The following is a 27,270-nucleotide window of genomic DNA, read 5'->3' as shown; positions in this document are numbered from 1 at the left end:
CCACATCATGAATTGTTGTTGAATCTCTGGCAGAACTGAAACCTAATCAAGGACTTCCCCTATGACACTGACTGTACAAGTAATGTCAATGTATAAGCCCCAACAACCCAGGCAGTGAATTTCAATACCCACCAGCCTTTACATGAGACAGTTTTTCCGTATGTCTCCTGGAATTCTTCAATCAATCACCTTAAACTTATGTTCCTTATTAATTGACCTTTCAGATTAGGAAGAGAAGCTGTTTTAAGAATAGTGATTTCAGACATTATACCTAACAATCATTGTAAGATTTTCCCTTGACTTAACCATTCATATCAGCATGGAGAATGAGTTCATCGGAGGCAGCATTGAGTTTGTCAAGTAAGGATTTAAACAAACAGTTCCAGAAGTTCCTTATTTGAAACAAGTTTAGATTCTTAACAATAACATTCATTACATCAGAAAAGTCCATAGCTTTATTTACTAATACTTGCTGGTGAATTATCCAGTGGTAGTTGATAGAAGAGGGGAAATCAGGATTGTTTCTATAAAATCCAACAGACATTACATTTACGCCAAGCATCAGTTGTGACGGAAACCAGTTTTTGACTGGAATTTTTTTCTTCTCAGGCGGAAACCTTCTAAATTTGTTGCAGATCATCACCTCTTGTTCTGTCTTTTATGGACAAAAGAGTGTGAAGATTGTCTTTATTTTTATTTCCTTAAAAGTTATATGCACAAAAACAATCAGCTGAGCTGTGTTAGTCATGCTGATGGACTTGTCAAACTGCAGTGAGATTCTCTCACAGTCCTTCAGGTCCTGCTTTAGTTGCTGAAAGATGTTATTGCACATAAACTCCATTGCTATTGCTATTGTGGAAGTACCACGAGACAAGCTCTGGATTGTTTTTTAAAATTTCTTCTTTGCTCTTAAAGTTTGTGAATTAAGAGTTATCAGCCATAGTCTTTGCTTGTTTAATTACTTCACCAACTGTGAATGATTTTTTGTGTTTTGCCAGAAAATGCAAATGAGAAATGGTGCTTCAGAGCAGGCCTTTGCTGCTTGTTTAGATAAAAATGACTTGAGCTTTCAAAGTGGCATTCATCCAATCAACTTGCTTTGTTTGAGGCATGCTGTTGAAGGGAAAATTATCTTTGAATTTACAGTGCTTCATTGTGTGGTCTTGTTCCAAATTCCTCCTTCTGCTTATTGATATATTTTGCTGACATATAAGGCAAATCCTCTTATTGATAATTTTAATCTTATTTCCAGTTATTTTATTTCCAGCTGAGAACAGAAATTCATTTTCTCATTACTACCCCTGGTGATGCTGCGGAGCAGCCTCTGCAGTCACATCTCTGGAACATCTAAAATGTTCGTGGAGGCAAGGGAGGTCACTTCTGTGGTTATGATTTGTTTCCAGGGCCCCTTGTTGGCTTGCATTGCTCAGATATTGAATATGGGGCATGGCAGTGATCCCTAGAATTTTTTCTTCTCGCTGCATGTACCTTTTACTATCATTCAAGGGACAAAGGTGACATTAGCTAGGCCAACGTTTATTGGCCATGCATAATTGCCCAGAAGGAAATTAAGAGTCAACCACAGTGCAAGCTACTTAATATTTGATCCATGGTCCTGTGTAACAGACATGATGTCAAAAAGCAGTCACGTAGAAGAAAAGGCCTCTTTGTGTCACTATCATCAGCAGTAACTGGGACTTCTTTACATTCCCATCTGCAAGTAGGCCTGTGACAGATCCATTTTGAAATTTTTTTCCAGGCTGACTTTCTCACTGACCTGGGTGGCAACTTCAGACCTGGTAAGGACAAGTGTTGTGACCACCTCTGCTGCTCATGGGAAGAGGTCTTCCTACCTCTGCATTATCTTGTCTACATGGGAGGGTGAGGACTATAGATGCTGGAGATCAGAGTCAGAGTGTGGTGCTGGTTGGTCAGGCAGCATCCCAGGAGCAGGAGAATCTATGTTTCAGGCATAAGACCTTTCTCCTGCTCCTGGGATGTTGCCTGACCAACTGTGCTTTCCAGCACCATGCTCTTTGATTCTTATCTACAGCACCCCAACATCCTCATCTGCAAAGTGAGACACCAAATTTCCTTTGCCTCGGGTGTATGTCAAGAACCATACGTGGTACCTCCAGACAATGCTTATCTGGATGCACTACAGCAGTGGTGAGTTAGTCCAAATAAGGCAATTGGTAGAATGGGGATGGAATCAGGTGAGACAGATCAGGCAGCTACCAAAGGAATTGGTTAGATAGTTAATAACGTGAATTTTATCAGTTGTAATAAGAGCTCTCTTTAGTCCTCGTGGAAAAAAAACAACCATGAAACAACAAAATTGACACTTAGCCAAAAATATGTAAGGTTCAGTCCACAGTCCCAGATGATAGGAATCCTAGAAACCAAACCACATAGTCCTAAAACAAACCAATCTGATAACCTCACACTTACGAAACCTCCCCCGAAAAGAATTAAAGCTCATCACTGTTTTCATAAACAGCTTCAGTACCAGCTGACAGCATTCTGTAAAATTTAGGAGCTTACTTACAATTAATTTATTAAATTTGTGCAAGTATATTCTCCCCATGTGATGACACATTGTCCATTCAATAGTGTATCTTAGCAGTATTATAATGTTTTCCTCTATGCATTCAATACAGGTAATAGTTAATTTTTAAAATCTTCCTTGCAAAGATTCTTAATTTTTTTCCTCTCAAATGACTGAGAAGTGATTTTCATAGCTCCTTTCTCATGACAATTACATTCTATTTTAATTCCATGTCCTTAGTTAGAAGGTAGCAAAATTCATTCAATCTGGAAGCCTCTGTCCAGAACGATATTACTAATTTCAAATATGCTTTTATGACTTTTGCATACTGTCGTTGTAAATGTCAACTCAACGAAGTTTTCCATCAGAATGTCTAGATTCATATTTCCTTTGTTTCTTTTTTAAAATTAGGTTTTCTATTGTCATTAGACTGTTGATTTTTTTAACTCCGTTTGTTCAGATTTTATCTTATGATCTCCATTCTCCTTCATAATTGTACATTTTTTAATGTGAACGTCACAAAAGTAGGTTTCAGCCAAACAAATATCCAATTCATCTTTGTGCAGGTAAACATGGGATTACGATCTTTCTTCTGAAGTTTCAGTTTGTTTACGAAAACTTCAACTTGCCGTTGCAGTTTGAAAATACATTTCCTTCAAACAAGTCTTTCTGCTTCAAAGCATTGTCTTTCTTTGTTTGTTCATTTACTTGAAATTCTGTTGCTGCATTCTTTTGACCTGTTTTGAGTTAACGTTCACAGGCAAGTTCAAAGCAGATAGAGTAAGTTTGTTTGCATTGAATGTTTGACTCTCAGAACAAGCCTTTTGTCAAAGCAGTGCTTTCTACGATGGGATTACGCCTAGTCTCTGATTATTGGAGTACACCCATCAATTTAATTGATATACTTCCCATTGTAAAAGTGGGCAAAACTTTCTTCCCAGTGAGCTCATTTCCTCATAATGAAATCAACGTTATGAGTAGACAATTCAGAGACCCCTCCAATAACAGACCGTTTAAATAAATATAAGTTCAAGTTTACACATTGTAACAGGTACACTGTTTCCATTAATGTCACATATTAACCTTTTTATGTCAAGCAAAATCTCTTGAGAAAAATTTCTGAATTTTACCATGATGAAACTTTGAGTCAAATTTATATCCCCAAAGATTTCATCTTTTTACGTTTCTCGTTAGACAAAAATGAATCAAGTCACCCTCCAGTGTAAAATCCTCATTCTATTTAACCCACTGAAAATACGTCACATGATATTGGTTTGTCACCAATTCCTCCTAATGGTAAAACATTTTCTGCAGCAACACCAAGCACATTTACTAATACGATCAGTTTTAGTTTCAATCTCCAAAATTATAACTTGACATTTTAAAAATTCACTTACCAGCATTATTGCCCAGCCCTAGATGCCCTTGAGAAGGTAGTGATGACCTGCATTCTTGAAACACTAGAGTGCATTTGGTGTAGATATACCCACAATGGCATTTGGGAGGGTGTTCCAGGATTTTGACCAAGCGAAACTGAAGGAATGACATATAGTTCCAAGCCTGGATGGTGAGTGATTTGAGAGGACCTTGCAGATGGTGGTGTTCCAATGTTCCTGCTACCTCTGTCCTTTGAGATAGTTGTGGATTTGGAAGGTGCTGCCTAAGGAACCTTTGTGAATTTCTGAAGTGTATCTTGTGAATGGTACACACTGCTGCCACTGAGTATTGGCGATGGATGGACTGAAGGCGTGTGAACAGGATCCAAACAAACAGGTTGTTTATCCTGGATGATGTCAAGCTTCTTGAGTGTTGTTGGAGCTGCACTCATCCAGACAAGTGGGGAGGATTCCATCACGGGCCTGACTGGTGTTTTGTGGATGGTGGACAGACATTCAAGAGTTATGAGTTACTTACTCACTGCAAAGTTCCTACCCTTTGACCACTCTTGTAGCCACAATATTTATTTGGCTGGTACAGTTCAGTTTCTGGTCAATGGTAACTCCCCAGGATGTTGATAGTAGGATATTCAGAGATGGTAATGCCATTGAATGTCAAGGTATGAGATTTAGATTCTCTCTTGTTGGAGATGGTCATTGCCTGGCACTTGTGTGATGTGACTATTGTGTGGTGCCACTTGCCACTTGTCGGCCTAAGCCTGGATATTGTGCTGAATTTGATCATGGGCTGGTTCAGTATCTGAGGTCTAGCAAATGGTTCTGAAAATTGTGTAGTCATTAGCGAATATCCCTGCTTCTGATTTTCTAAGCTTGGTCAAATGTGACCCTGATGTCAAGGCAGTCACTCTCACCTTATCTCTGGAATTCAGCACTTTTGACAGTCTTTGTCTTGTGACAATATGAATACTTTTTAATAGAAATTTTATCATATGATCTGTTTTATTACTTTGAGGAGCATCAATGTTTTCAATTTTGCTACCCCTCTTCCCCCCCTCCCCCGCCCCCCAATTGTATTTAATATTTTATTCATGATCATTTTGCTTCTCTGTCCAACTCCTGCGTGGATGTGATCAACAGTTTGTTGCCACCTTTTGTGTCTTTGAGTTAAGTCATAACAATCAACCAAAGCAGTTCCTTTCTTTTTCGGTTGGATGCTCTCTTTACCAAAATTATGTTATGACATGGTATAAATCCCTCTGCTAATTTAAACCCAACACACAGAGAAGCTCACCTCACGCAGTAATCTGTTAAATTTGAGAGGCAAAGAACTACTCAGGGGTCATTTTTTAAAGTAAAAATTAGCAATTTTATTCTTTAATTCCAACCGAATATTAAAAGCAACAACTATTTACAAATCCTTTCTCTTAAACCTACCTTTTACCTCCCACTCTACAATACCGGTCCGATTAAAGCTCCGATTAAGATTTACAAAAAAAAACACGTTTCAAAACAAGTCAGCTTTGTTGATTCTCCCTTGTAGCTTTTCTTCTGTTGATTTTTCTCCAGGTCAGCTTTGATGTTCTTCTTATAGACAGGTATCTTTCAGAGTTCTTCCCCCGAACTGTTCAAAATGTCCAGTTTTATACCCCAAAACATCGGTTCATTTCATTGGTTTGATGTGATCTCAAACAGTAAAAATCAAATATGATTGGATTTTGGAATCTGGTGCATAATTTAAGTAGATTGCCCTAATTTGAATTTATTTTTGTTCCATAGCAATACAACTCCAGTTTTTTGTTTCAACCAACTGTTACATTTTTACTTTGCTCGGGACTCTGTGCTTTCAGTCCTTGCTAAGCTTTTCAACTCTCTTAAAGGTACAGTACACACCTGAATCTTCATAGCAATTAACTATGGGTGATTCATCCTTCTTATCAAATCCTTTTAGTTGACCAGAATAAATTTTTGCTGAGCATTATGGAATATCTAGTTAAATGTCTGCCACTGCTCATCTAGTTACCTTTCCCTTAGTCTAGTTTCCCAGTCCACTAAATACGATATTTGTTATTATTCCTATCTCATTACTAGATCTAAAATATCATGACCCCAGGGGGGATGTACAATCTAAGAAAAAGATCCCTGATACACAGTAAAAATTTGCCTTCCATTGTATTCTTGCCCATCTGATTTGTCCAGTCAATATCTAAATTAAAATCACCCACGATAATTATAGGATCCTTACACACTCCATTATTTCCTGATGTATACTTTCTCGTAAAGTGAGAATACTCTTTGGTTCCTTTAAATGACTCCCATCCTTGACCTCTTTTCGTTGCCTTTACTTATTCTCACCCAAACCAATTCCACATCACAATTAATGGTAGCTGTATCACTATTCACCACGCCATTCATTCATCCTTCATTAACAATGCTACCCCACCTCCCTATCCTTTCAACCAATTTTTGCGTAAAGTCAAATACACTTGAATGTTGAGTTGCCAGTCCTGTCACCCTGAAAATGTGTCACTGTATTTGTTGTTGTCACATTAATTTATTTCTCTTTGCATCTTCAACTAATCTAACCTGTTATCAATATTTCATGATTCAGTTCAAGAGCCTTAAGCTTTGACTTTCTACCTGTTTTATTTATTCTTGTTCCAATTTTTGCTACATTCTCTATTTATATTTTTTGCCCCTTGCTGCTAGATTTGATTATTGTTCACCTCTTTATAAAGTGCACTTTTCACTTTTGATTGATGTTTTAAAAATTCCCTTCAGTTTGAACCCCTACAGTGCAGGATGAGGCCATTCAGCCCATCAAGACTGCACCAAAGAGCATCCCACCGAAACACAGACTCCACCATCTCCCTGTGACCCCACATTTACCATGGCAAACCTACCTAGCCTACACATCCCTGGAAACTACAGACAATTTAGCATGGCAAATCCAACTAGTGTGCACATCTTTGGACCGTGAGAGGAAACTGGAGCACTGGAAAGAAACCCACGCAGGCATGGGGAGAATGTGAAAAGTGCACACAGGCAGTCACCCAAGGCTGGAATTGAACCCAGGTCCCTAGTGCTGTGAGGCAGCAGTGCTAACCACTGAGCCACTGTGCCGCCCCCTCAAAATCCATACAGAATGCTTTCTGTGTTGCATCTGTAAAAGTTAGTGGGGGTCCTTATGGACATGCCAAATTTCCTAAGCTGCCTGAGGAAGAAGAGGTATGGTTGTGCCTTCTTGACTGTCACATTTACGTGGGAGGTCCACAGATTGTGACTTTCGTCGCTCCGCGGTACTTGGTGCTGTTGACCTTCTCTACCTCAGCTCCATTGATGTAGATGAGGGTGTGTCCTCCTCCTTTCTTCCTGAAGTCAATGATCAGTTCTTTTGCCTTCATTGAGAAAGAGGTTGTCACAGATAACAATTTTAGGCACCCGCAAGATAGAGTTCCCACCTAATAGGTAATGTAACATATAATTTTCAATTTTACTAAAAGTGAATCAGGAATCTCTTCTGTAAAGTTTCATATATAAATTATGTGTGAAAAGAAAATCATGCTTACACAATGTTTTATTATAATTTTATTACAGAAATGTTTTAACACATAAAATCATTCTTTTAGCTAACAACTGGAAGTTTGAATTCTTTTTAAAAACTGTCAATCTCTGCTGAGATTGTAATAGAGCAATATCAAAGATCACTTGATTTAGGAAATGACAACCAGCTGAGTCACTGGCATAGTTATGCCTGGGTAAGGAGGGATGGAGTGTCTTTTCCTCTTGTTTGATTATAGTAGCTGCATTAAAGTTTGAAAGATGAATTTACTAATCCAATTAACTGTTTATGTGCTGATTGTACCGGATTATCAAATCAGGCTTTTTTTTGGACTTTCTAACATGGTTCTGGAACATTAAAAAGTCAATATAACTCCCAAAACAGAACTTGAAATACACTCACACAGTTACAGATTTAAAAAGATGTAAAATTGGCTAAATGGTAAGGCATAAAAAATATTTCTAAAAAGCAACTTGCTCCGGCTGTATTTCATTCAGGACATGTGGGTTTTGCTGGTTATGCCAGCATTTATTGCCCATTTCTGCTGGAAGAGATATTGGTGATCTGCTTTCTTGAAATACTGCAGTCCAGATAGTGTAGGTATACCCACAGTGCAGTTCAAGATAGCGTTACTGGATTTAACTGAGTGACGATGAAGGAACAGTAATATATTTCCAAATGAGGCTGGTGAGTGGCATGGAGAGGAAATGGTAGTTGATGATGTTCGCATGTATCTTCTGCTCTTGACCTTACAGATGACAGTATTTGTGGGTTTGGAAAGAGCTTTTTAACGAACCTTTGTGAATTTTTTGATACGGATGTTCTTGTCATTCTCAATGATATTCATGTTGGACATGTTTCTTACTTTAAAATGATAAATATTCTTTATGTTGCAGGTACTTTAGTGAATGGTCTGGTGAACATCAACATAACTACAATTGAGAAGCGATACAACTTGAACAGTTTCACCACAGGAGTGATTTCTACAGGCTACGATATGTCCTTCTGTGTTTTATGCCTTTTTGTCTCTTACTATGGACAAAAGGGGCACAAGCCACGATGGCTGGCTTTCTCATCTTTTATGCTGGGATTGGGATCACTTGTGTTTTGTCTTCCTCATTTCACTAGTGGCCTGTATAATTATGGTGCACAAATAAGAGGTATGCTTGTTTATAAGGTACTGTTTTGTTCACTATTTGTTGAATACAGTTTTGCATATTATGGTATTTTAGAAAATATAATGCGACCTGATGTTAAACTTGGATCGAAGAGAAAAAAAGGGAAGTGTTCTAATTTGTACCATTTGACTTGAGAAAATTACCCCAATCGTTACATCCCTAATGGTTCAGTAGATGAAGATATCACACGCTGCGGTAATGAACAGTACAAATTTGATGCTGGGCAAATATTGGCCAAAACTTGTAAAGAATAAATCAGACAACTTCTAGTAACTCTGTGTGTGATTAAATGCTGAATACACAATAACTGAGTTCCTATTGCCCTCTAGAAGCTTTACGCACAGACTCCCATTGAGAACCACAGCTTTGAATGCATTCAAGAGTGTGAAGTTGGTGTACTTATACATTAATTAACTGCTAAAATTGCCAGAAAATGTTATGGTTTGTCTGTTTAAGTGTTGTGAAATTTTAAAGGCACGCTAAGTCTTAATTATAGCCAAGCAACCACTCTGGCACTGAAAATTAATATTTATAAGTGCAGTCATTCCTTCAGAATTTAATTATTGCTGGAGATTCCTAAAAATTTATTTGCCTTTTTTTTCTCTGTCTTGGAAATCCCTCATTGTTAATTGTGTTTTCTTCCCCCTTTTCACTTTCTGCTCATGATTTGACATTGATTAGCTGTTGTGATTTTATATTTCTTGGTTCAGACTGTATAACTCAGTCAGAACTTTTTAAATGAGTGAAATCAATACCCAGCTATTTATCCTGGTTACACAATTAGTAGAACATCGAGAGAAAGAACAGCACTGAAATAGGTTTCATGTCACAACAAGTCCTTGTGCAAAATACCATAGGAAATCTTTGGGCAAGTGTAATTGTACTAAATAACAAGTGCAGTTTGTTTACCATTCACTAAAAAATGTAATCATAAGACCTTAAGATGGAGGAACAGAAGTAGACCATTCAACCCATTAATTCTGCTCTGTAGTCAATGATATCATGGCTGATCTGATAACCTTCAATACAACTTTCTTGCCTTCTTGCCATGACCCTTGATTACCTTATTGATGAAAATTATGCTTTTCTCAGCCTTGAATATACTTAATGACCCAGGCTGTGCAGTAAATAGTTCCACAGAATCACGACTGTCTAAGAGAAAAAAATTGTTCCTCATTTCTGTCATAAATATTGTTGTGGGCAAACTCACCAGAAGTTACCTTTAATTCAACCGCTTGTTAAGAAATCTCACAGATGATCAAGAACTGAAACAATGATTTAAACTTTATCATATGCAGCAACCAAAATAAGACCCTCAAGTAAGCATGTTAAACCTCACAACGTAATCTGGCTATTTACCCAATGAATGGTGGAATCTGACCAGGATTCCAACCAGTGGTGGTCTGTGTCTGGAAGTGTCCTTGTACAGTGTTGTTCTTCAATACTCTGCTAGGGGTGGAGTTCTGGTGTTTGATTCTTTTACAGGTTTCCGTCCTTCGGATTATTATTGGTGATTTTTTTAAAGTCCTTTCATCTAATTTACTGCAAGTCCACAGTTAGCCTTCTTACCAGAAGTATCTTTTTGTTCCTTGTTCCATTTGGCCTTAACTGTCTGTAAAGACACAGCTGTCCTGTAGTTAACTCCTTAACATCTTCTGTAGGGCAATCCTTGTCCTTTATGGCAGGTATCAAAGCAGTTTTTCCTATGCAATCTCAACCACCTTCCTTTCCAAGACATGACTAATTGCTTTGATTTCTTGAATAGGTGTGTCCTTGTCATAGAATCATAGAATCCCTACAGTGTAGAAACAGGCCATTTGGCCCATCAAGTCCGCATTGACCTTCTAAGAGTATTCCACCCAGACACACTTCCTGATCCTATCCCTGTAACCCTGCATTTCCTATGTCTGATCCACCTCACCTGCACATCCTTAGATACTATGGGCAATTTAGCAAGGCCAATCTACGTAACCTGCACATCTTTGAACTGTGGGAGGAAACCGGAGCACCGAGAAGAAACCCACTCAGGCATGGGGAGAATGTGCAAGCTCAGTGCTAATCATTGAGCCACCATGTCTTTAATAGTTTATTCCGGACAGTTATTACTGATTATTTACATGTGTAAATTTATCTTCTGTTGAGCTTTTTCAATCTATGAACAGTTATTAAAGCTGTGAAGTTTTTAATATCACAATATGTAATACCTTATTCTGAGATTATGTCCTTTGGTCCTAGACTCCCGCACAAGGGAAAACAACCTCTCTGTATCTACCCTGTATAGAATATTCTTATGCTGCACCTACTCACCCTTTCCTCATAACACAGCAACTCAATACCCATGATCAAACTAATGAACATTCTCTAAACTGTCCTCAATGCCATTATAGCTTTTGTTAGAAAATGTGAAGTGTGAATTTGTCCATTTTGGTAGGGAAAACAAAAGTACAAAGTATTATGTAAATGGACCAAACTGCAGAAATCTGAAACACAAAAGAACTTGAAGATACTTTGGTTTAGATCAGAGTGGTGCTGGAAAAGCACAGCAGGCCAGGCAGCATCCAGGAGCAGGAAAATCGACATTTCGGGCAAAAGCCCTTCATCAGGAATAGATGCAGGAAGCCTCCAGGGTGGAGAGTTAAATAGCAGGGGGGAGGGGGGGTCCACTCCTCCCCAATTATCCCTCCACCCTGGAGGCTTCCTGCCTCTATTCCTGATGAAGGGCTTTTGCCCGAAACATTAATTTTCCTGCTCCTCGGATGATTAAGCCTCCTCATCCATCTAAGATTGCAAACTCCAGTTTGGCCACCCTCTGAATGAAGAAATATTTCCTCATCTCAGTCCCAAATGGTCTACCCATATCCTTACATTCCATGTCCCCTTGTTCTAGTCTCCCCAGTCAGGTGAAGCATCCTCCCTGCATCTAGTCTATTCAGCCCCATTAGAATTTTAAACTTTTTGATTGTATTGCCTCTCATTTCTCTATACTCTCCTGAATACATGCTCAGTTGAATCAATCTCTTCTCATAGAGCATTCCGGCCATCCCTAGTATCAGCCTAGAGAACTGCACTTCTTCTATGGCAAGTATATCTTCTCCTTAGATGCAGTGTCAACAAATCCCTGGAGAAGTGCAGTAAGACATCCCTACTTTGAATCCTCTTCCAATGAAAACCAATGTACCATTGACCATCCTAATTGCTTGCTGCACTTACTTGTTTTCTTTCATTGACTGGTGACACGTACACATTTCCCAATATATCACCATAGAAATAAAATACTCCTCTCCATATTTCACATCGTTCTGTATAACCTCATAATATTCTTGTTATACTGTATTTCTGAACATTTCAAGCCATATTGTTAAATGTGAGATTGAGAAGCCAGAAGCCATTGTGCACATTGGTAGGAATGATATTAGGTGAAGTAGAAGATTAAAAAATAGAACCTTGAAAGTAGTAATTTCTGGTTTACTCCCATTGCCAAACTCAAAACGAAGGAAGAAAAAAAAGGTTAAAGGAAATAAGTCAATGGCTGAAGAGCTGGTGTATTGTTCAGAGATTCAGCTTTCTTGACAATTGGAATCTCTTTTTTGGTAGAAAAGGCCTGTTCAAAAAGGATGGGTCAAAACTAAACTGGAAAGGGACCAATATCTGAGCAGAGAGGTGTGTTTGTTCCATTAAAGGAGACTTTATACTGATAGAGAGGGGGGAGTGGAGAAATTCTAAATGACAGGGTAAACAGAAGGATTGGGGAGGGTTCTGAATGTGAGGAGAGCACGTCAGCTGGAGAAGAAAGACGAGAGAGTCAGAGTATGTAGTAACTCTGAAGAACTAAATTGCTTTTATTGTAACGCAAGGGGTCTTACTGATAAGGCTGATTAACTCAGGGCATGTTTCAGAACATGGGATGGGGACATCATAGCTATTACAGAAACTCGGCAGAGAGACGGACAAGACTGGCAGCTCAGTATTCCAAGTTTTTGATACTACAAAAGAATAGAAAAGGAGGCAAGAAAGGAAGGGGCTGGTGTTTTTGATTAAGGAACACATTACTGCTGCAACTAGAGAAGATATTTCTAAAAAATTGTCCACTGAAAATATATCATTAGCAATTAGAAATAATGGGATTGTACTATAAGTCTCCCAACACTAAGAGGGAAATTGAGAAACAAATATGTTGGGAGACCTCAGATGCATGTAAGCATAAGAAGGTTGTATAATTGAGTGATTTTAATCTCCCAAACATTGACAGTGTTAAAGGTTTGGATGGTGAAGAAATTGTCAAATGTGTTCAAGAAAATTTTCTTTATCAATATATGGATGCTCCTACAAGAGAAGGAACTAAACTAGATCTTCTTTTGGGCAATAAGGCAGGACAGGTGACTGAAGTAAAAGTGGGGGAATTCTTTGGGGTCTAGTGTTTATAGTTCTATTAATTTCAAAATGGTTATGGAAAAGGATAAGCCATCTATAAAAGTTAAAGTTTTTAATTGGAGTAAAGCAAATTTTAATGGTGTGAGACAAGAACTTTCAAAAGTTGATTGGAGGAGACCGTTTGCAGGTAAAAGGACATCTGACAAGTGGAAGACATTCAAGAATATGATAACAAGAGTTCAGAGGCACTTTAGAGTCACAGAGATGTACAGCACGGAAATAGACCCTTCAGTCCGACTCATCCAAACCAATCAATTATCCTGAACTAATCTAGTCCCATTTGCCAACTGTGGCCCATTTCCCTCTGAATCCTTCTTATTCATACACGCATACAGATGTCTTTTAAATGTTGTAATTGTACCAGCCTCCACCACTTCCTCTGGCAACTCATTCCATACACATACCACCCTCTGCATGAAAAAGTGTCCCCTTAGGTCCCTTTTAAAATTTCCCCCTCTCACCTAAACCTATGCCTTCAATTTCTGGACTCTCCCACCCCAGTGAAAAGACCTTGTCTATTTCCTCTATCCATGCCCCTCATGATTTTATAAATCTCTACAAGGTCACCGCTCAGCCTCTGATGCTCTCGGAAAAAACAGCCCCAGCCTGTTCAGCCTTTTCCTATGCTGTTAGAATGAAGGGTGAGGCTGGTAAGATCAAGGAACAATGGATGAACAAAGATATTGAGGTTCTGGTCAAGAATAAAAGAGAACCTTATTTTAGATAGAGAAAACTTGGTTCAATTGAATCTCTTAATCAACATAAAGGGTGTAAGAGCATTCTTAAGAGAGAAATCAGAAAGGCAAAGAGGAGATATGAGATAGCCTTGGCAGATAATCCAAAGAGATTCTACAAATACCTTAAGAGGAAGGAGGTAACTATAGAAAGGATAATGCCTCTTAAAGGTAGTCTTTGTGTTGAACCCCAGGAAATGGAAGAGATATTAAATTAATATTAGTTAATTTTTATGGAGGAGAAAGAAATGGAGTCTGGAGAATGCAGAGAAATAAACTTTGATGTTTTAAAAACAGTTTGCATTGTAGAAAATAATATGAGGTGGATAAATCTCCAGGACCTAATCTAATGTATCCCAGAAAGTTGTGGTAAATAAGGGAGGAAATTGCAAGACCCCTTGCAGAAAAATTTGCATAATCTATAACTATGGGTGAGGTGCCTGATGATTGGAGTGTGGTTAATGTTATACCGTTGTTTAAGAAAGGTTGTAAGAAGAAACCGGGGAACTATAGACCTGAAAATCTGATTTCAGTTGTGGATAAATTGTTGATGGTAATTGTAAAAGATAAGATTTATGAAAATTTATAGAGGCAAAAATTGGTTAGGGATAAGTTGGCATGGTTTTGTGTGAGGAAAATCGTGTCTCACAAACTTAATTGAGTTTTTTGAGGGAATTACCAAAAAGATTGATGATGGCAGAGGTTCCGCATTGTAGACTATTAGTAATGTTAGGTCACGTGGGATTCAGCGTGAGCTTGCCAATTGGGCACATAATTGGCTTAACAGCAGTGGGCAGAGTGTAGTGGTAAAGAGTTGTTTTTTAGACTGGTAGCCTGTGACCAATGGTGTTCCATAGGGATCAGTTCTGCGTCCTCTTTTGTTTGTCATTTTATATAAATTATTTCAATGAGAATATAGAAGGCATGGTTAGTACGTTTGTGGACAACACCAAAATTGGTAGCATAGTAATCAAAGGTTTTCTAAGATTACAAAGGGATCTTGATCAACTGGGTCAATGGGATAAAAAATGGCAGATGAAGTTCAATCTCGATAAATGTGAGATATTGCAATTCGGGACATCAAACAAGGATAGGGCTTATACAATTAATGGAGAGGCCTTGGATAGTGTTTTAGAACAGAGGAATCTCAGGGTGCAGGCACAATTCTTTGAAGTTTATATCACATATAGACAGGATGATTAAAAAGGCGTTTGTCATATTTGCCTTCATTGCTCAGTCCCTAAGGGAGATAGGTGAAGCCTCTTCTGGAGTACTCTATCCAGTTCTGGTTGCCCAGTAATAGGAAGGATATTATTAATCTGGAGAGGGTTCAGAAGAGACTTACCAGGATGTTGCTGGGTCTGGAAGGTTTGAGTGATAAAAAAAGTCTGGATAGGTTGGGAGTTTTTCCACCGGAGCATAGGTTGAACGATGACCTTATAGAAGCTTATAAATTAATGACGGGCATAGATAAAGTTAATGGTAGTTGTCTTTTCTTGAGGATGGGTGATTTCAAAACTGGAGACACGTTTTTAAGGTGAATGGAGAGAGATTTTAATAAGGCAAGAGGCAATTTTTTAACACAAAGATTCATGTGTGGAGTGGTCTTTCTGAGGAAGTGTTGGATGTGGGTACAATTACAATGTTTAAAAGACATTTGGATAGAAACATGAATAGGAACGGTTTGGAGGGATATGTGTCAGGAGCAGGCAGGTGGGGTTAGTTTAATTTTGGCTCATGTTTGGCATGGACTGGTTGGACTGAAGGATCTGTTTCTATGCTGTATGACTCTGTGACTATCTACCATGTTCATTCAATTTGTCTAGATCGCCCTGAAGTTTCCTTGCATCTTCTTCACAACTCACAATTCCACCTAGTTTTGCATCATCAGCAAATGTGAAAATATTGCATTGCAATCCTTCTACCATTTCATTTATATATATTGTGAATAGCTGGGGCACTGATCGCTGTAGTGTGCCACGAGTCACAATCTGCGACCCAAAAAAGACCCACTCTATAAAGTACCATAATTTTCATGGAAAGTTGCAACTTTTCTCCAATTTTAGAACTTGACTAGTTATTGTATCTGTATCAAAAATCCATCAGATGGTGGGGGACATACATGTTACAGATCTTGCATGTAAGTGGTCAGCAAATAGGTCCAACAGACTGGTTTGTGGGACTTATTTCATTTACCTATTCTTGTTGGTTTATAATATTTTAATTCATTATTGAGATATGCCATAGAGGCCAAGCTGAGGAAAATACTAAATTAGTGTAATTTCAAAGGTTTTGATAGTTTTTTTGGATTGCTAAATAACATTTGCAGAACCAGTTTATGACTGCAGTAATCTGAAGCATCAATGATTTGACTTGATTCATTGGAAACAAGAAAGCAGTGTAAGTGGCAAACTATTCAGAATATCAAACTTCATGTCCATAAGAGAGTTTGACATGCAGCTCAACAGTTGTCTAAGGCTGCAAATTAAATAGACTGGCAAGAAACTAGAAGTATTATAAGGCTTGGAAAAATGGAAGACAGAACACCAAATAATTTGTTTGGAAATGAGTCAAATTTTATGATCAATGAAAGGTATGTATTTATTTATAAATAACTCTGAACGAGCAACTGCTGTGCTATCTTAAAATGTTATCTTAAATGAATGATAAATTGGAACAGTTATTGCATTTTGAGTGCAAGATAAGCAATATTTCAGCTGACAATGACAAGGATATGATAATGCCACCTTACAAGCTGGTACACTTATCTGTTCCATGAATAAATGAGTTTTCAAAAAGATAATCACAAGGACGAAGAGATGCGATAAAATGCTTGTAAGTGTTATAAAATTGGTAATTAGCAAATTTAGCCATCGAATGTCATGGTAGTTTTGTTTTAACCAATTTTTAAAAAATGCAAAACTAAAGACTTCACAGGCAGTTTGTTTAAATAGAACTTATCTGTGTTAAAGCAGAAGACTAGGAGCAGAAGTCGGCAATTCATCCAATCAAGTCTACTCAGCCTTTCAATGATGTCACGGCTGATCTCATTATCTTCAACTCAGTTTTTCTACGTTATCCCTGAAATAACTCAAAAGAGGCTGGTATCACTTCACCAAGACACCCTTAATATACACATGCATAATCCTTGATGCTGATGTAGCTCTGTCATAGCCAGCTGTTAGTGCGAGCAGAATCCCTGATATACCTGATTATATCTGTCAGCCAAGGCTCTGATTAGACAAAATTAACAGCCCCAGTCAAGGAACTAATTTTCTATCAGGTTCACCTGGCTGACCTTGTTAGAATCACTGCATCTCTCCCCCTCTAAGTCAGGGAATATAGGCATGTTCATTTTTTGTAGCCTCTCCTGAAGTGTTTTCACACCATGTCCAGTTCTTCTGAATCAATACCAGACTGTAGCCTGCCTTTTGTGCCTGGAGCATATCGGAAGAAATTCATTCTCTTCTTCAGGTGGTAAAGGTATCGAAGTTGTGACATCACCGTGCTCATCTCTGACTCCGAGGTTTCTTCGCTAGATGGAGGGTGTGTACCCATGCTTTCCAACAGCCTTTCTGGTTGTTCTGAGGGGCTGGGTACATATTGCTTCTGCCCCATTTGCGAGTTTGAACCTTTCGTGTAGTCCACTTGCTAGTTCACGGCCACCTCATGTATCCAGACTTTGTACACCACAGGAATTGACCTTGCTTTGACCATGCCTCTTACACATGCAGTGCCATTTCCATGGTTTTGGCACCAGAGTTCGTCCTTTGAAGTAAACGTTCTCTCTTGCTTCGAGGAGTCTTGTATCCAGCATTGACATTCCTGATACTGTTTCACTTTCTCCCTCTCCAGGTCTGGGAAGATTAGATTTAACCTGTTCCGAAGGCTCCTCCTGATTAGCAACCCTGCTGGACCTATCCCTGTAATTGCATAATTAAGTAGGAACTGGGACAATTTGGTATCAGGTGAAGCTGGAGCCTGTTTCTTTAAGTCTGTCTTCAGAGTTTGGACTGCTCTTTCCACCTGACCATTAAACACTGGAGGGTATGGAGCTGTCCTTATACGCTGAATGCAATTCGACTTTAGGAAATACTGGTAAATGATGGTCCATTGCCTGTGATCAACACTTCTGGGAATCTGTGTAATGCAAAAGTTTTTTAGATTAGATTAGATTTCTTACAGCGTGGAAACAGGCCCTTCGGCCCAACAAGTCCACACCGACCCGCCGAAGCGCACCCACCCACACCCATTCCCCTACATTTACCCTGCACCTAACACTACGGGCAATTTAGCATGGCCAATTCACCTAACCTGCACATTTTTGGACTGTGGGAGGAAACCGGAGCACCCGGAGGAAACCCACGCAGACACGGGGAGAATGTGCAAACTCCACACAGTCAGTCGCCTGAGGCGGGAATTGAACCCGGGTCTCTGGCGCTGTGAGGCAGCAGTGCTAACCACTGTGCCACCGTGCCGCCCACCAAAAAGTTGCTCACAACTTTTTGATCCTCGTCCCTATGTTTGACGAATGAACTCAATGCATGTCCAACCAGTTTGAGTGAGAATCCACAATAATTAAGAACATTGAGCCCATGAAAGGGCCATGATATTTGACATGCAATCAAGTCCAGGGTTTACCCAGCCATTCCCACGAATGTGGTGGAGTTGCAGGCAATAATTTCTGTCCTGTTGACACTCGGGGCACTCCACACCAATATGACTATGCTTGCAATTAATCTTGGTTACCAGGCATAATTTATTGCCAACATCTTCATTTTGGACACTCCTGGATGATCCTGGTGGAGTTCAGCCAGTATCTGGCAGCGACCTTTGCTCAGGATAATCACTGTTCCTCCCCATAATACAATGATGATTTAGTCTTGCTGGGTCCAGAAAAGACCATAACAACCAGAAATGAAACTTTTTTGTTTCCCCCATTATCCCCAGGTGTTTTAGATTTGCTAGAACCTGGTCTTTTTGTATCCAGAGTCTTAATATTGTCAGTAGTGACTGGAAGGGTGTCCAGAAAATTTAAAAGCACAACAGACTGTTCAAGTGGTGGCATGACCAGTGGTGAATCCACCAGTGGGAAGTGGCTCAAGGCACCTGCATTTACTACTCGACCTCCAACTTGTAATTGTATGTACTTAGAATGAGAGCACACCACTGAATTCAACCTGAAGCTATGGTCATCATGGTCTTGTCCTCTTTGAGTAGATCTAACAGGGGCTTGCGGTCTGTTATGATTACAACTTTACATCTGTAAAGATTTTGGTAGAATTTTCTCACACCAAAGATGATTGCCAAACCTTCCTTCCCTATCTAGGGATGTTTGCACTCTGATCGGTCAAAATCTGGGAAGCATACACTATTGGACATTCCTGTTAGGCCATCTGTAGCCAATACTACCCTGATATTGTATAGGGAGGCATTCCATTTCAGCACCAGATCTCATAGTGTCCCTACAGTGTGGAAACAGGCCATTTGGCCCAACAAGTGCACACTAACCCTCTCAAGAGTAACCCACCTAGTCTCATTCTCCTACCCTATTATTCTATATTTACCCCTGACTAATGTACCTAACCTGCATAGTCAAATCACCTAACCTGCACATCTTTGGAGAGTCCACAACCCGGCTTGCAGCGCCAGTTTAGAGAATCACCAGGAGACGTGGAGGAAACTGGAGCACCTGGAGACAGAGGAAGAATGTGCGAACTCCAAACAGACAGCCGCCTGAGGCTGGAACCAAACCTGGAATCCTGGCGCTGTGAGGCAGCAGTGCTAACCACTGGGCCACCACGCCACCCCATTTCACTGGGATCAAAATGTGCCAACACCTTAGATGATGATAGCTGCCTCTTCACTTCCCTAAGAAATACATCTTGGCTATGAGATTGCTTTTAAGGCTAACCATTTTTCAGTGGCATATGTAAGGGTGCCAGGATGGAGACCAGATTACAAATGAAGTTCAAGATATCTACATTCCGTAGGGACTGTTCGCTCCCTTGTTAGGTTCACACTCCCCACCACCCCCCTGTCCACACCTTGCACTTTCCACTGCTGCCTGCAAAATCTGTGCCCACACCTCCTCCGTCAACTCCATCCAAAGCCCCAAAGGATCATTCCACATCTGGCAGAGATTTACTTGAACATCCTCAAAATACATTTACTGCATCCATTGCTCTCGATATAGTCTCCACTACATCAGAGACAAAGCACAAACTCGCAGAATGGTTCAGGGAACATCTCTGGGACACACGCAACAACCAACCTCACCACCCTGTAGCCATCCATTTCAACTCCCCCTCCCACTCCCCTGATGACATGTCTATTCGAGGCCTCCTCCACTGCCTACACAAGGCCACCTGCAAACTGGAAAAGGAACACCTCATCTTCCACATCGGGAGCTTACAACCACATGGCCTTGATATTGAATTCAGTTTCCAAATCTCCCCTCCCCCATCCCATTTCAGATCCAACCCTCCAACTTGACTCCACCCTCTTGACCTGACCTACCTGTCCATCTTCCTTCCCACCTATCGGCTCCATACATCCGATTGACCTATCACAATCACCTCCAACCTTTGGCTACCTATGCCACCCCAACTACTTTTCCCCTAGCCCAACCCCACCCATTTATTTCTTAGCTCTCTTCCCCTCCCCAATCCTGATGAATGGTTAAGCCCAAAGTGTCGACTCTCTTGCTCCACAGGTCCCGCTTGACCTGCTGTGCTTTTTCCACTACCACGCTTTATCGACTATGAATGAACTTTTCATAATAATTCACCAACTCAACGAAAGACCTAAGTTCACGTATAGACGTGGGAACCAAGGCATCTTGCACCTCCCTCACTTTATCTTCCCAAGGGTGTAACCTGGTCTTGTTGATTTTGTCGCCCAAATAGGTCACTTTGTGGTGCATGAAACACACATGTTTCCCTTCTATTGGGTAAACTCATCTTGGAGAAATGTCCAGGAGCTATGTCCAAGTTCTTTAAATGCTCGTTATTGGTCTTCCCTGTTATTAGCATGTTTTCCAGATAAATGGGAACCTGGGGTAGACTTTGTAAAATGTTGTCCATCGTCCAAAAAGCGACATAGGCTGATGATATCCCAAATGGCAGGAAAGTGGTACAAACCTTTAAGGGCATTATTTGTAGCGTACTTGTTGGGAATCCTGATCTAACCGCAATTGCAGGTAAGCATGGCTCCTGGCCAGCTTTGTGAAAGACAGCAACACAGTCCCTCTCCCCACCCTGCACCAGGCCTGTATGTGAGGGACTAGATGTTTATCCAGCTGCAAGAAGTGGCTTCCAGTATGTTTAAAATCCACAAAGGTGAACCCACCTGTCGGGCATCACAAGTGGTATGACTTGTGCTGCCCATTCCGCAAACTGGACTGGTTGGATGATTCCTTCACTTTCCAACCTTCTGATGTCTGCCTCTACTTTTGCCCATTAGGCAAATAGCATTGGATGGGCCTTGTTAAATCGTGGAATTGCTTCCTGGCCAACATGCAACGTGGCCTTGGCTCCTTTGAAAGTCCCTAGACCTTTCTGAAAAACCACCGGGTCTTTAATTAGGAGTTAACTCAGGCAGCCATTTTCTAATGGAGAAATGTTGAGCCAGTCAAGGCGAATCTTTCTCAACCAATTTTGTCCCATCAGACGTTGGCCTATTATTACAATCAGTGGTAACTGAACCATCTTGTTCTCATGTGAGACTGAAACTGAAGTTGTACCCTTAATCTGTAAAGGTTCCCTGGATAGGTTCTCAGTCTAGCCGAGGTATTACACAAACTTAAGGGTTGGTGTTCAGAGCAAACTTTGTTAAAGACTGGTTCTGCAAGCATTGATACAGCCGCCCCACTAACAACCTCATTTCGAACAAGGTGATCATTTAACCAGACGTTTATTTTGATTGATTCTGATTTTGATGTTGCGAAGCAATTTAAGTGTTCCAAGCCACATGTAGGTAGGCTTCCCAGGGTGTGCATTCTTCTGGTTACCAGCCCATGAGTTATCTGACTCAATTCAGGTCCAGTGGGGCTCTTTTGCTGACATAAGTATGCATACCAACAGCAACTGCAATGCCTTGCCAGCCCAGATTTTGAAGAAAATGTTAACTGTTTGACTGAGGCTTTCCTTTGTATTGGGGTTTTGCTGTGGGCTGACCTAGAGTCCCTGTGTTCAAGATATATCCTGAGTAAGGCTATGCAATCGCCTTCACTCAAGTGGTGTACCCCCACCTCAGTCGGCCTTGCGAGGGTGTCCGCATCCATTGATACACTCTGTAACTCATACTCCATTTGATTCACTTGCTGCATTTTCTAATGACAAAGCCAGTTTGAATGCCTGTTGAAGACTAATTGAACTTTAGCTAGTTGGTGCTTTTGCATGGTTACGTCATTAATCCTAGTCTTGTTGCTACTGAAATAACTCCACAGAGGCCAGTATCCCATCTCAAAGTCACCCTTTAGTTACATGGGGAGAGTCCTTGACACTGGTATAGCTTCCTCAGAGCCAATTCTCAGAGAGAACAGAGCCTCCAACACTCCTGTTTGTATCTGTCAGCAAGGGTCCCTGAGTAGGCCAGGTTAACAGCCCCAATCAGGGAACTCAAATTCTGTGAGGTACACCTGCCTGACTTGATTATGATCAGTACATCCCCATAACCCTGGGTTCCCTCTCAGTTTTGATATACTCAGTAGCTAAACTTTGACAGTCCTCTGTGGTAAAGACTTCCATAAATTGACACTACTATTTTTTATTAATTCCTGGGATATGGGCTTCGCTAGCTGGGCCAACATTGCTTGCGCATCTCTATTTGCCCTAGAGAAGGTGGTGGTAAGCTGCATTCTTAAACTGTTGTTGCTGATATTTCCAGCAATGGAGGTTTGAGTTATAAGGAGAGGCTGGAAAGGCTGGCAGTTTGTTCACTGGAGTGGAGGAGGTTGAGAGGTAACCTTATACAGATTTATAAAATCATGAGAGCTTTAGGTAAGGTGAATGGCAGGTATCTTTTCCCTAAGGTGGGAGATTTCAAGACTGGGGCATATTTTTAAGGTGAGAGGAGAGAGAATTAATAAAAGACATGAGTGGCAACATTTTTACACAGAGAGTAGTTCGTGTGTGGCATGAGCTTCCAGAGGAAGTGGTGGATATGGGTACAGTTACAATGTTTAGAAGATATCTCAATAAGTACATGAATAAGCAATGTTTGGAGGGATATGGGCCAAGTGCAGGCAGGTGGGGCTAGTTTATTTTGGGATTATGTTTGGCATGGACTGGTTGGACTGAAGGATCTGTTTCTGTGCTGTATGACTCTATGCCACACTTCATTTGTTGTAGCAGACTCACATGAAAACAGTGAGAGAGTTCCAGGAGTTTAACCCAGCAACACTGAAGGAACAGCAATATGCTGAGTTCGGATAATGAATAGCTTGGAGGGGAGCCTGCAAGTACCACATATCTGCTGTACTTATTCCTCAACTATTCTTTCTGCTAAACATCTTTCCCAGTCCACTTCAGCTGACTCTGACCTTATCCCAATGTACTTGTCCTTATTTAAGTTGGCATAGTTGTTCAAAACCAAGTTTATCTCAAACTGAATGCTAAATTCTGTCATGTTGTGGTTACTGTTTTCTTGGGGATCTTTCACCCTGAGATCATATTATTCTCAGAAATTGATCAGAATACACTCTCTGATTTCTTCCTCCTGGTTACTTCTAGCAATTTGATTTTTGCAAGCTTCATGAAGATTAAAGTCACTCAACCTTAATGGACTTCCATTTTTATATAAACCTTTATTCATGCCTGATTTATTCTTTGTCTGATAAACCAGACACTGTTAAGCAGCATATATAGTGCCACCAGCGTTTTCTCCCCATTGTCATTTCTTACCTCCACCCATATAGATTCTACACCTTCTGACCCAAGGCCATTTCTTGCTATTGTATTTACTCCACCTCATGTTAACAAAGCCACCCCACCACCCTTTCCTTCCTTCCTGTCCTTCTGAAAATTCACATACTCATGAGCATTTGGTTCCCAGCTCTGATCTCATTGTATCCATGACTCTGTAATGGGCATATGATCATACCCATTAACTTCTATTTGTTTACTTTCTTCTGTATACAATACAGGGTTTAAGTGAAGAGCCATTAATGTTGGCTTTTTCCCATTGTTTTCCCCCTTTGATCCTATTTGCAGAAGTTTTTAGATGCTTATACACTGTGTATCCTCTATCCCATTCTGGGTATCAGTATCTAAACACCTGCTTTGTCATGTTGAAATATTCTTTTTCTTTATGAGCTTCTCCCAAACCCTTCCCTCTCTTCTGTTTACTTTAAACCCCTCTCAATAGCCCTCGTTTATTGATTTGCCAGGACACTGGTCTGAGTCAATGTTCCCTGTTATTTCTCTGATATTCACCCAGGACAGCAGCTTCTGGAGGAGGAAGCTATTCATCGGCACACAGATTGACATACACAGAGTTTTCTCCCAGCTGCATGGCCCAGAGGAATATTGCTTCCCAGCATGCGCAAGTGAAGCCTGTGCCACTAGAAAAGCTCTGATATAACTTTCTATCCTTCTATTGGTGCTAGCACCCCTTGAACCAAAACCCACTCTCCCACACCAATCTTTGAGCCACACATTTAATTCATTGATTTTATCTGTCCTATGTCAGCTTCCCCATGGCACAAGCAGTTATCCTGAGATTATAACTTGGATGTTCTGTTTTTTTAGTTTGGTAGAACCTCCTTTCTAATCCTGTATCTGGTGTTGGTACCAAAGTGGACAGTGACAACTAGATGCCTGCCGTTCCATTCCAGGTTTCTCCATAGCACCTAGGAGGTGTCCTTAACCTTGCCACTAGGCAGGCAACATATCATCTAGAAGTTGTGTTCAGGCCTGTTGGGACAAGAATATATACCCGTACCACTACTATGTTCTGATTTTGTCCTGCAACTTGAATGGCTCCCTGTACCATTATGCTATGACCAGTTCACTCATCCTGCCTGCAGTCCGCAGTTTCATCCATCAATCTTGTAAGAACCTCATAACTGCCTGATGATTGCAGGGACTAAGGTGCATTGAGAATTGTCCTTTCAATTACCGTATCTGCCTCACCTAAAGTCACATCCTCCTGTCCTTGATCACGTACCAAATTTAAACTACCTAATCTAGGTGTCGGATAGATCAGTGTCCAGGTAATTAACTGATGTTGCGCAATGGACTCTAGCTCCTCAGCCCAGACTAAAGTTGCTCAAGCTGTAACCACTTGCTACAGATCTGTTTGCTGTGGATTATCTTGGTGTTTAGCAGTTCCCACATTCTGCAGTTGTAACACGTCACCAAAACTGCCATCTCTATTGCATTTTATTTAAGTTATTTTTTAATCACTCTGGTATCTTTGCTTGTTACACTTGAAGCATCCCACTGTTTATACTTTATATACATTTTTTTAATGCCAGAATCAACGTTATACCTAGCAAGAACCTTTTAAAAAAAAGAAATAAAAGACAAAAGACCTGAACACAAACATGAAGACCTTACTTTTCCTTAAAAAGCCCGACCAATCCTATTTATGAATTGGCTGTTTTCTTTATTCAAAAGCTACCAAATACCTTTCTGTTTCCTCTGCTGAACTCCTCATAATGCTCAACTACGCCAGCCATACAGTCATATGGCACAGAAACAAACTATTCAGTTCAACCAGTCCATGCCGATCATAATCCCAAACTAAACTCTTCCCACCTGCCTGCACTTGGCCCATATCCCTCCAAACATTTCTTAGTGTAGTCACGCACATCCCCCCAATGTAAAGGGCCTATCTGAGTCAGTAAGTGAGGATTCCATTTCAAATGATTCTGAATTAGGCTGTTTCATCAATGTAACCTGTGAAAATAAACATGCTTAAATCTTGTAACTAGACAACCTAAACTTCAGATTTCACTTTAATGCCAACTCCACATTAAGTTAGGCTAAATTAGGTTTGTACAAATTAAAGATTTAGACACTACTTTACCCAACAAATGCATGCACTCAGTTCACACTGTGTATCTACAGTTTGGTTCCCATGATGTCTGGATTCAAACTAAGTATTACAAGGTGTTCTTCATTTCTTAGCGATGTTTCCCATCCATCATGGTTGACAGATTCTTTGATTGAGAGCTGCATCCTATTCCTTCGCCCCCACCCCTTATTTCTATCCCAGGATAGAAAATCTGTGCCATCATCACTTCTTTTCTTTTCCATGAGTCAATGATCTTCTTATAATGTTTTAAAAATCAATTTACAGATGCTAAGGAATTCAGCAAAACATGCAAACAAGGTGGCATAACAGATCATACTGATTGTAATAATTCAAAATGTAGGGTGAAGTTATGACATAATGACAATATTAGCTGAAAGATTTTATATCAAATACTCTTCTGGATCCTTTCTTTTTGTAATTTGTAGCTTCTTCTGTTGATGGAAATCAGGGTCTTCTGTGGTGCTGATTGCTTCCCAGAAACTTTGATATTTATTCTTTGTTCATGAATTAATTGTAACTGCTGACAGTGATTGGCTTGGTGTCTTCATGCACACACATTTGGCTCACAACATACATGCCAGTCCATGTGAAATTCTTTCAAAATCTGATATAATTGATGTGTGTTCATCAAAAGTTGCCATTAGTGGCTTTCTCCTGCATGGTAACATCAGCACATACCTGTAAATTTTCATTGTTCCTTCCAACTCTTCAGCCCCTGCACAACAGTGTCTTGGTCGCTCTGCCTCTGCCTCAAACTAGCTGCTGTTCAGAGATCTTCACCCTCTTGGGTTTCTTCTTTTTCAGCTGCATGTCAACCTCATCAGAGGGAGAACACAATGAGATTCAGTCAGTTGGAAGTGACCTTGAATACCCTCAGCTTTGTCTCAGGACTCTGAGAAGTCTTATGTTTTTGGGTAAATAAGGGAAAAGCTACTTGGGAGCAAGATGAAGAGAAAGCCTTTTTACTCAGAAGGTTGTGAGTCTTTGGAATTCTATGGAACCTCAGTTATTTAATGTTGTCTGAAGATATTAATATAAATGCCATTTGATAGCAGGTGAAATTTAAAATTAATTAGTTAATTAAAAATTCGAATGAAAAGAAATCTTGAAATTGAAAGTGTGTCTCAGTTATGGTGACCATTAATCTATTATCGATTGTTGGAAAATCCAGACTGGTTCATTATAATCCTTTTGGGATGGAAATCAATTTCGCTACATGGTCTGGCCTGCATTCAACTTCAAAGCAATGTGATTGATTCTTAACTGCTAAGAAAGACAATTAAAAGTGACAACAAATGCTCGACTTACCAATAAGGCCACCAATCCATGAAAGAAAAAATAAAGCCCTTGCCATTTTTTCATCTTTTCAAATCATCTGCAG

At 40.0% G+C, this 27,270-nt stretch overlaps 1 protein-coding gene across 1 annotated transcript in view; it reads left to right on the top strand.

Moving 5' to 3' along the window:
• Positions 1-27,270, top strand: part of LOC140484868 (solute carrier organic anion transporter family member 4C1-like) — a 168,221-nt gene that overhangs the window by 18,453 nt on the left and 122,498 nt on the right. The window contains exon 2 of the mRNA XM_072583602.1: positions 8,401-8,664. Within this exon, the coding sequence (XP_072439703.1) occupies positions 8,401-8,664 (264 nt within the window). The remainder of the gene's footprint in view (positions 1-8,400; positions 8,665-27,270) is intronic.

Source organism: Chiloscyllium punctatum, chromosome 2 (assembly GCF_047496795.1).
Source record: "Chiloscyllium punctatum isolate Juve2018m chromosome 2, sChiPun1.3, whole genome shotgun sequence".
NCBI lineage: Eukaryota > Metazoa > Chordata > Chondrichthyes > Orectolobiformes > Hemiscylliidae > Chiloscyllium > Chiloscyllium punctatum.
The sequence above is the reverse complement of the archived record's forward strand: the minus strand, read 5'-3'. Positions and strand labels throughout refer to the sequence as shown.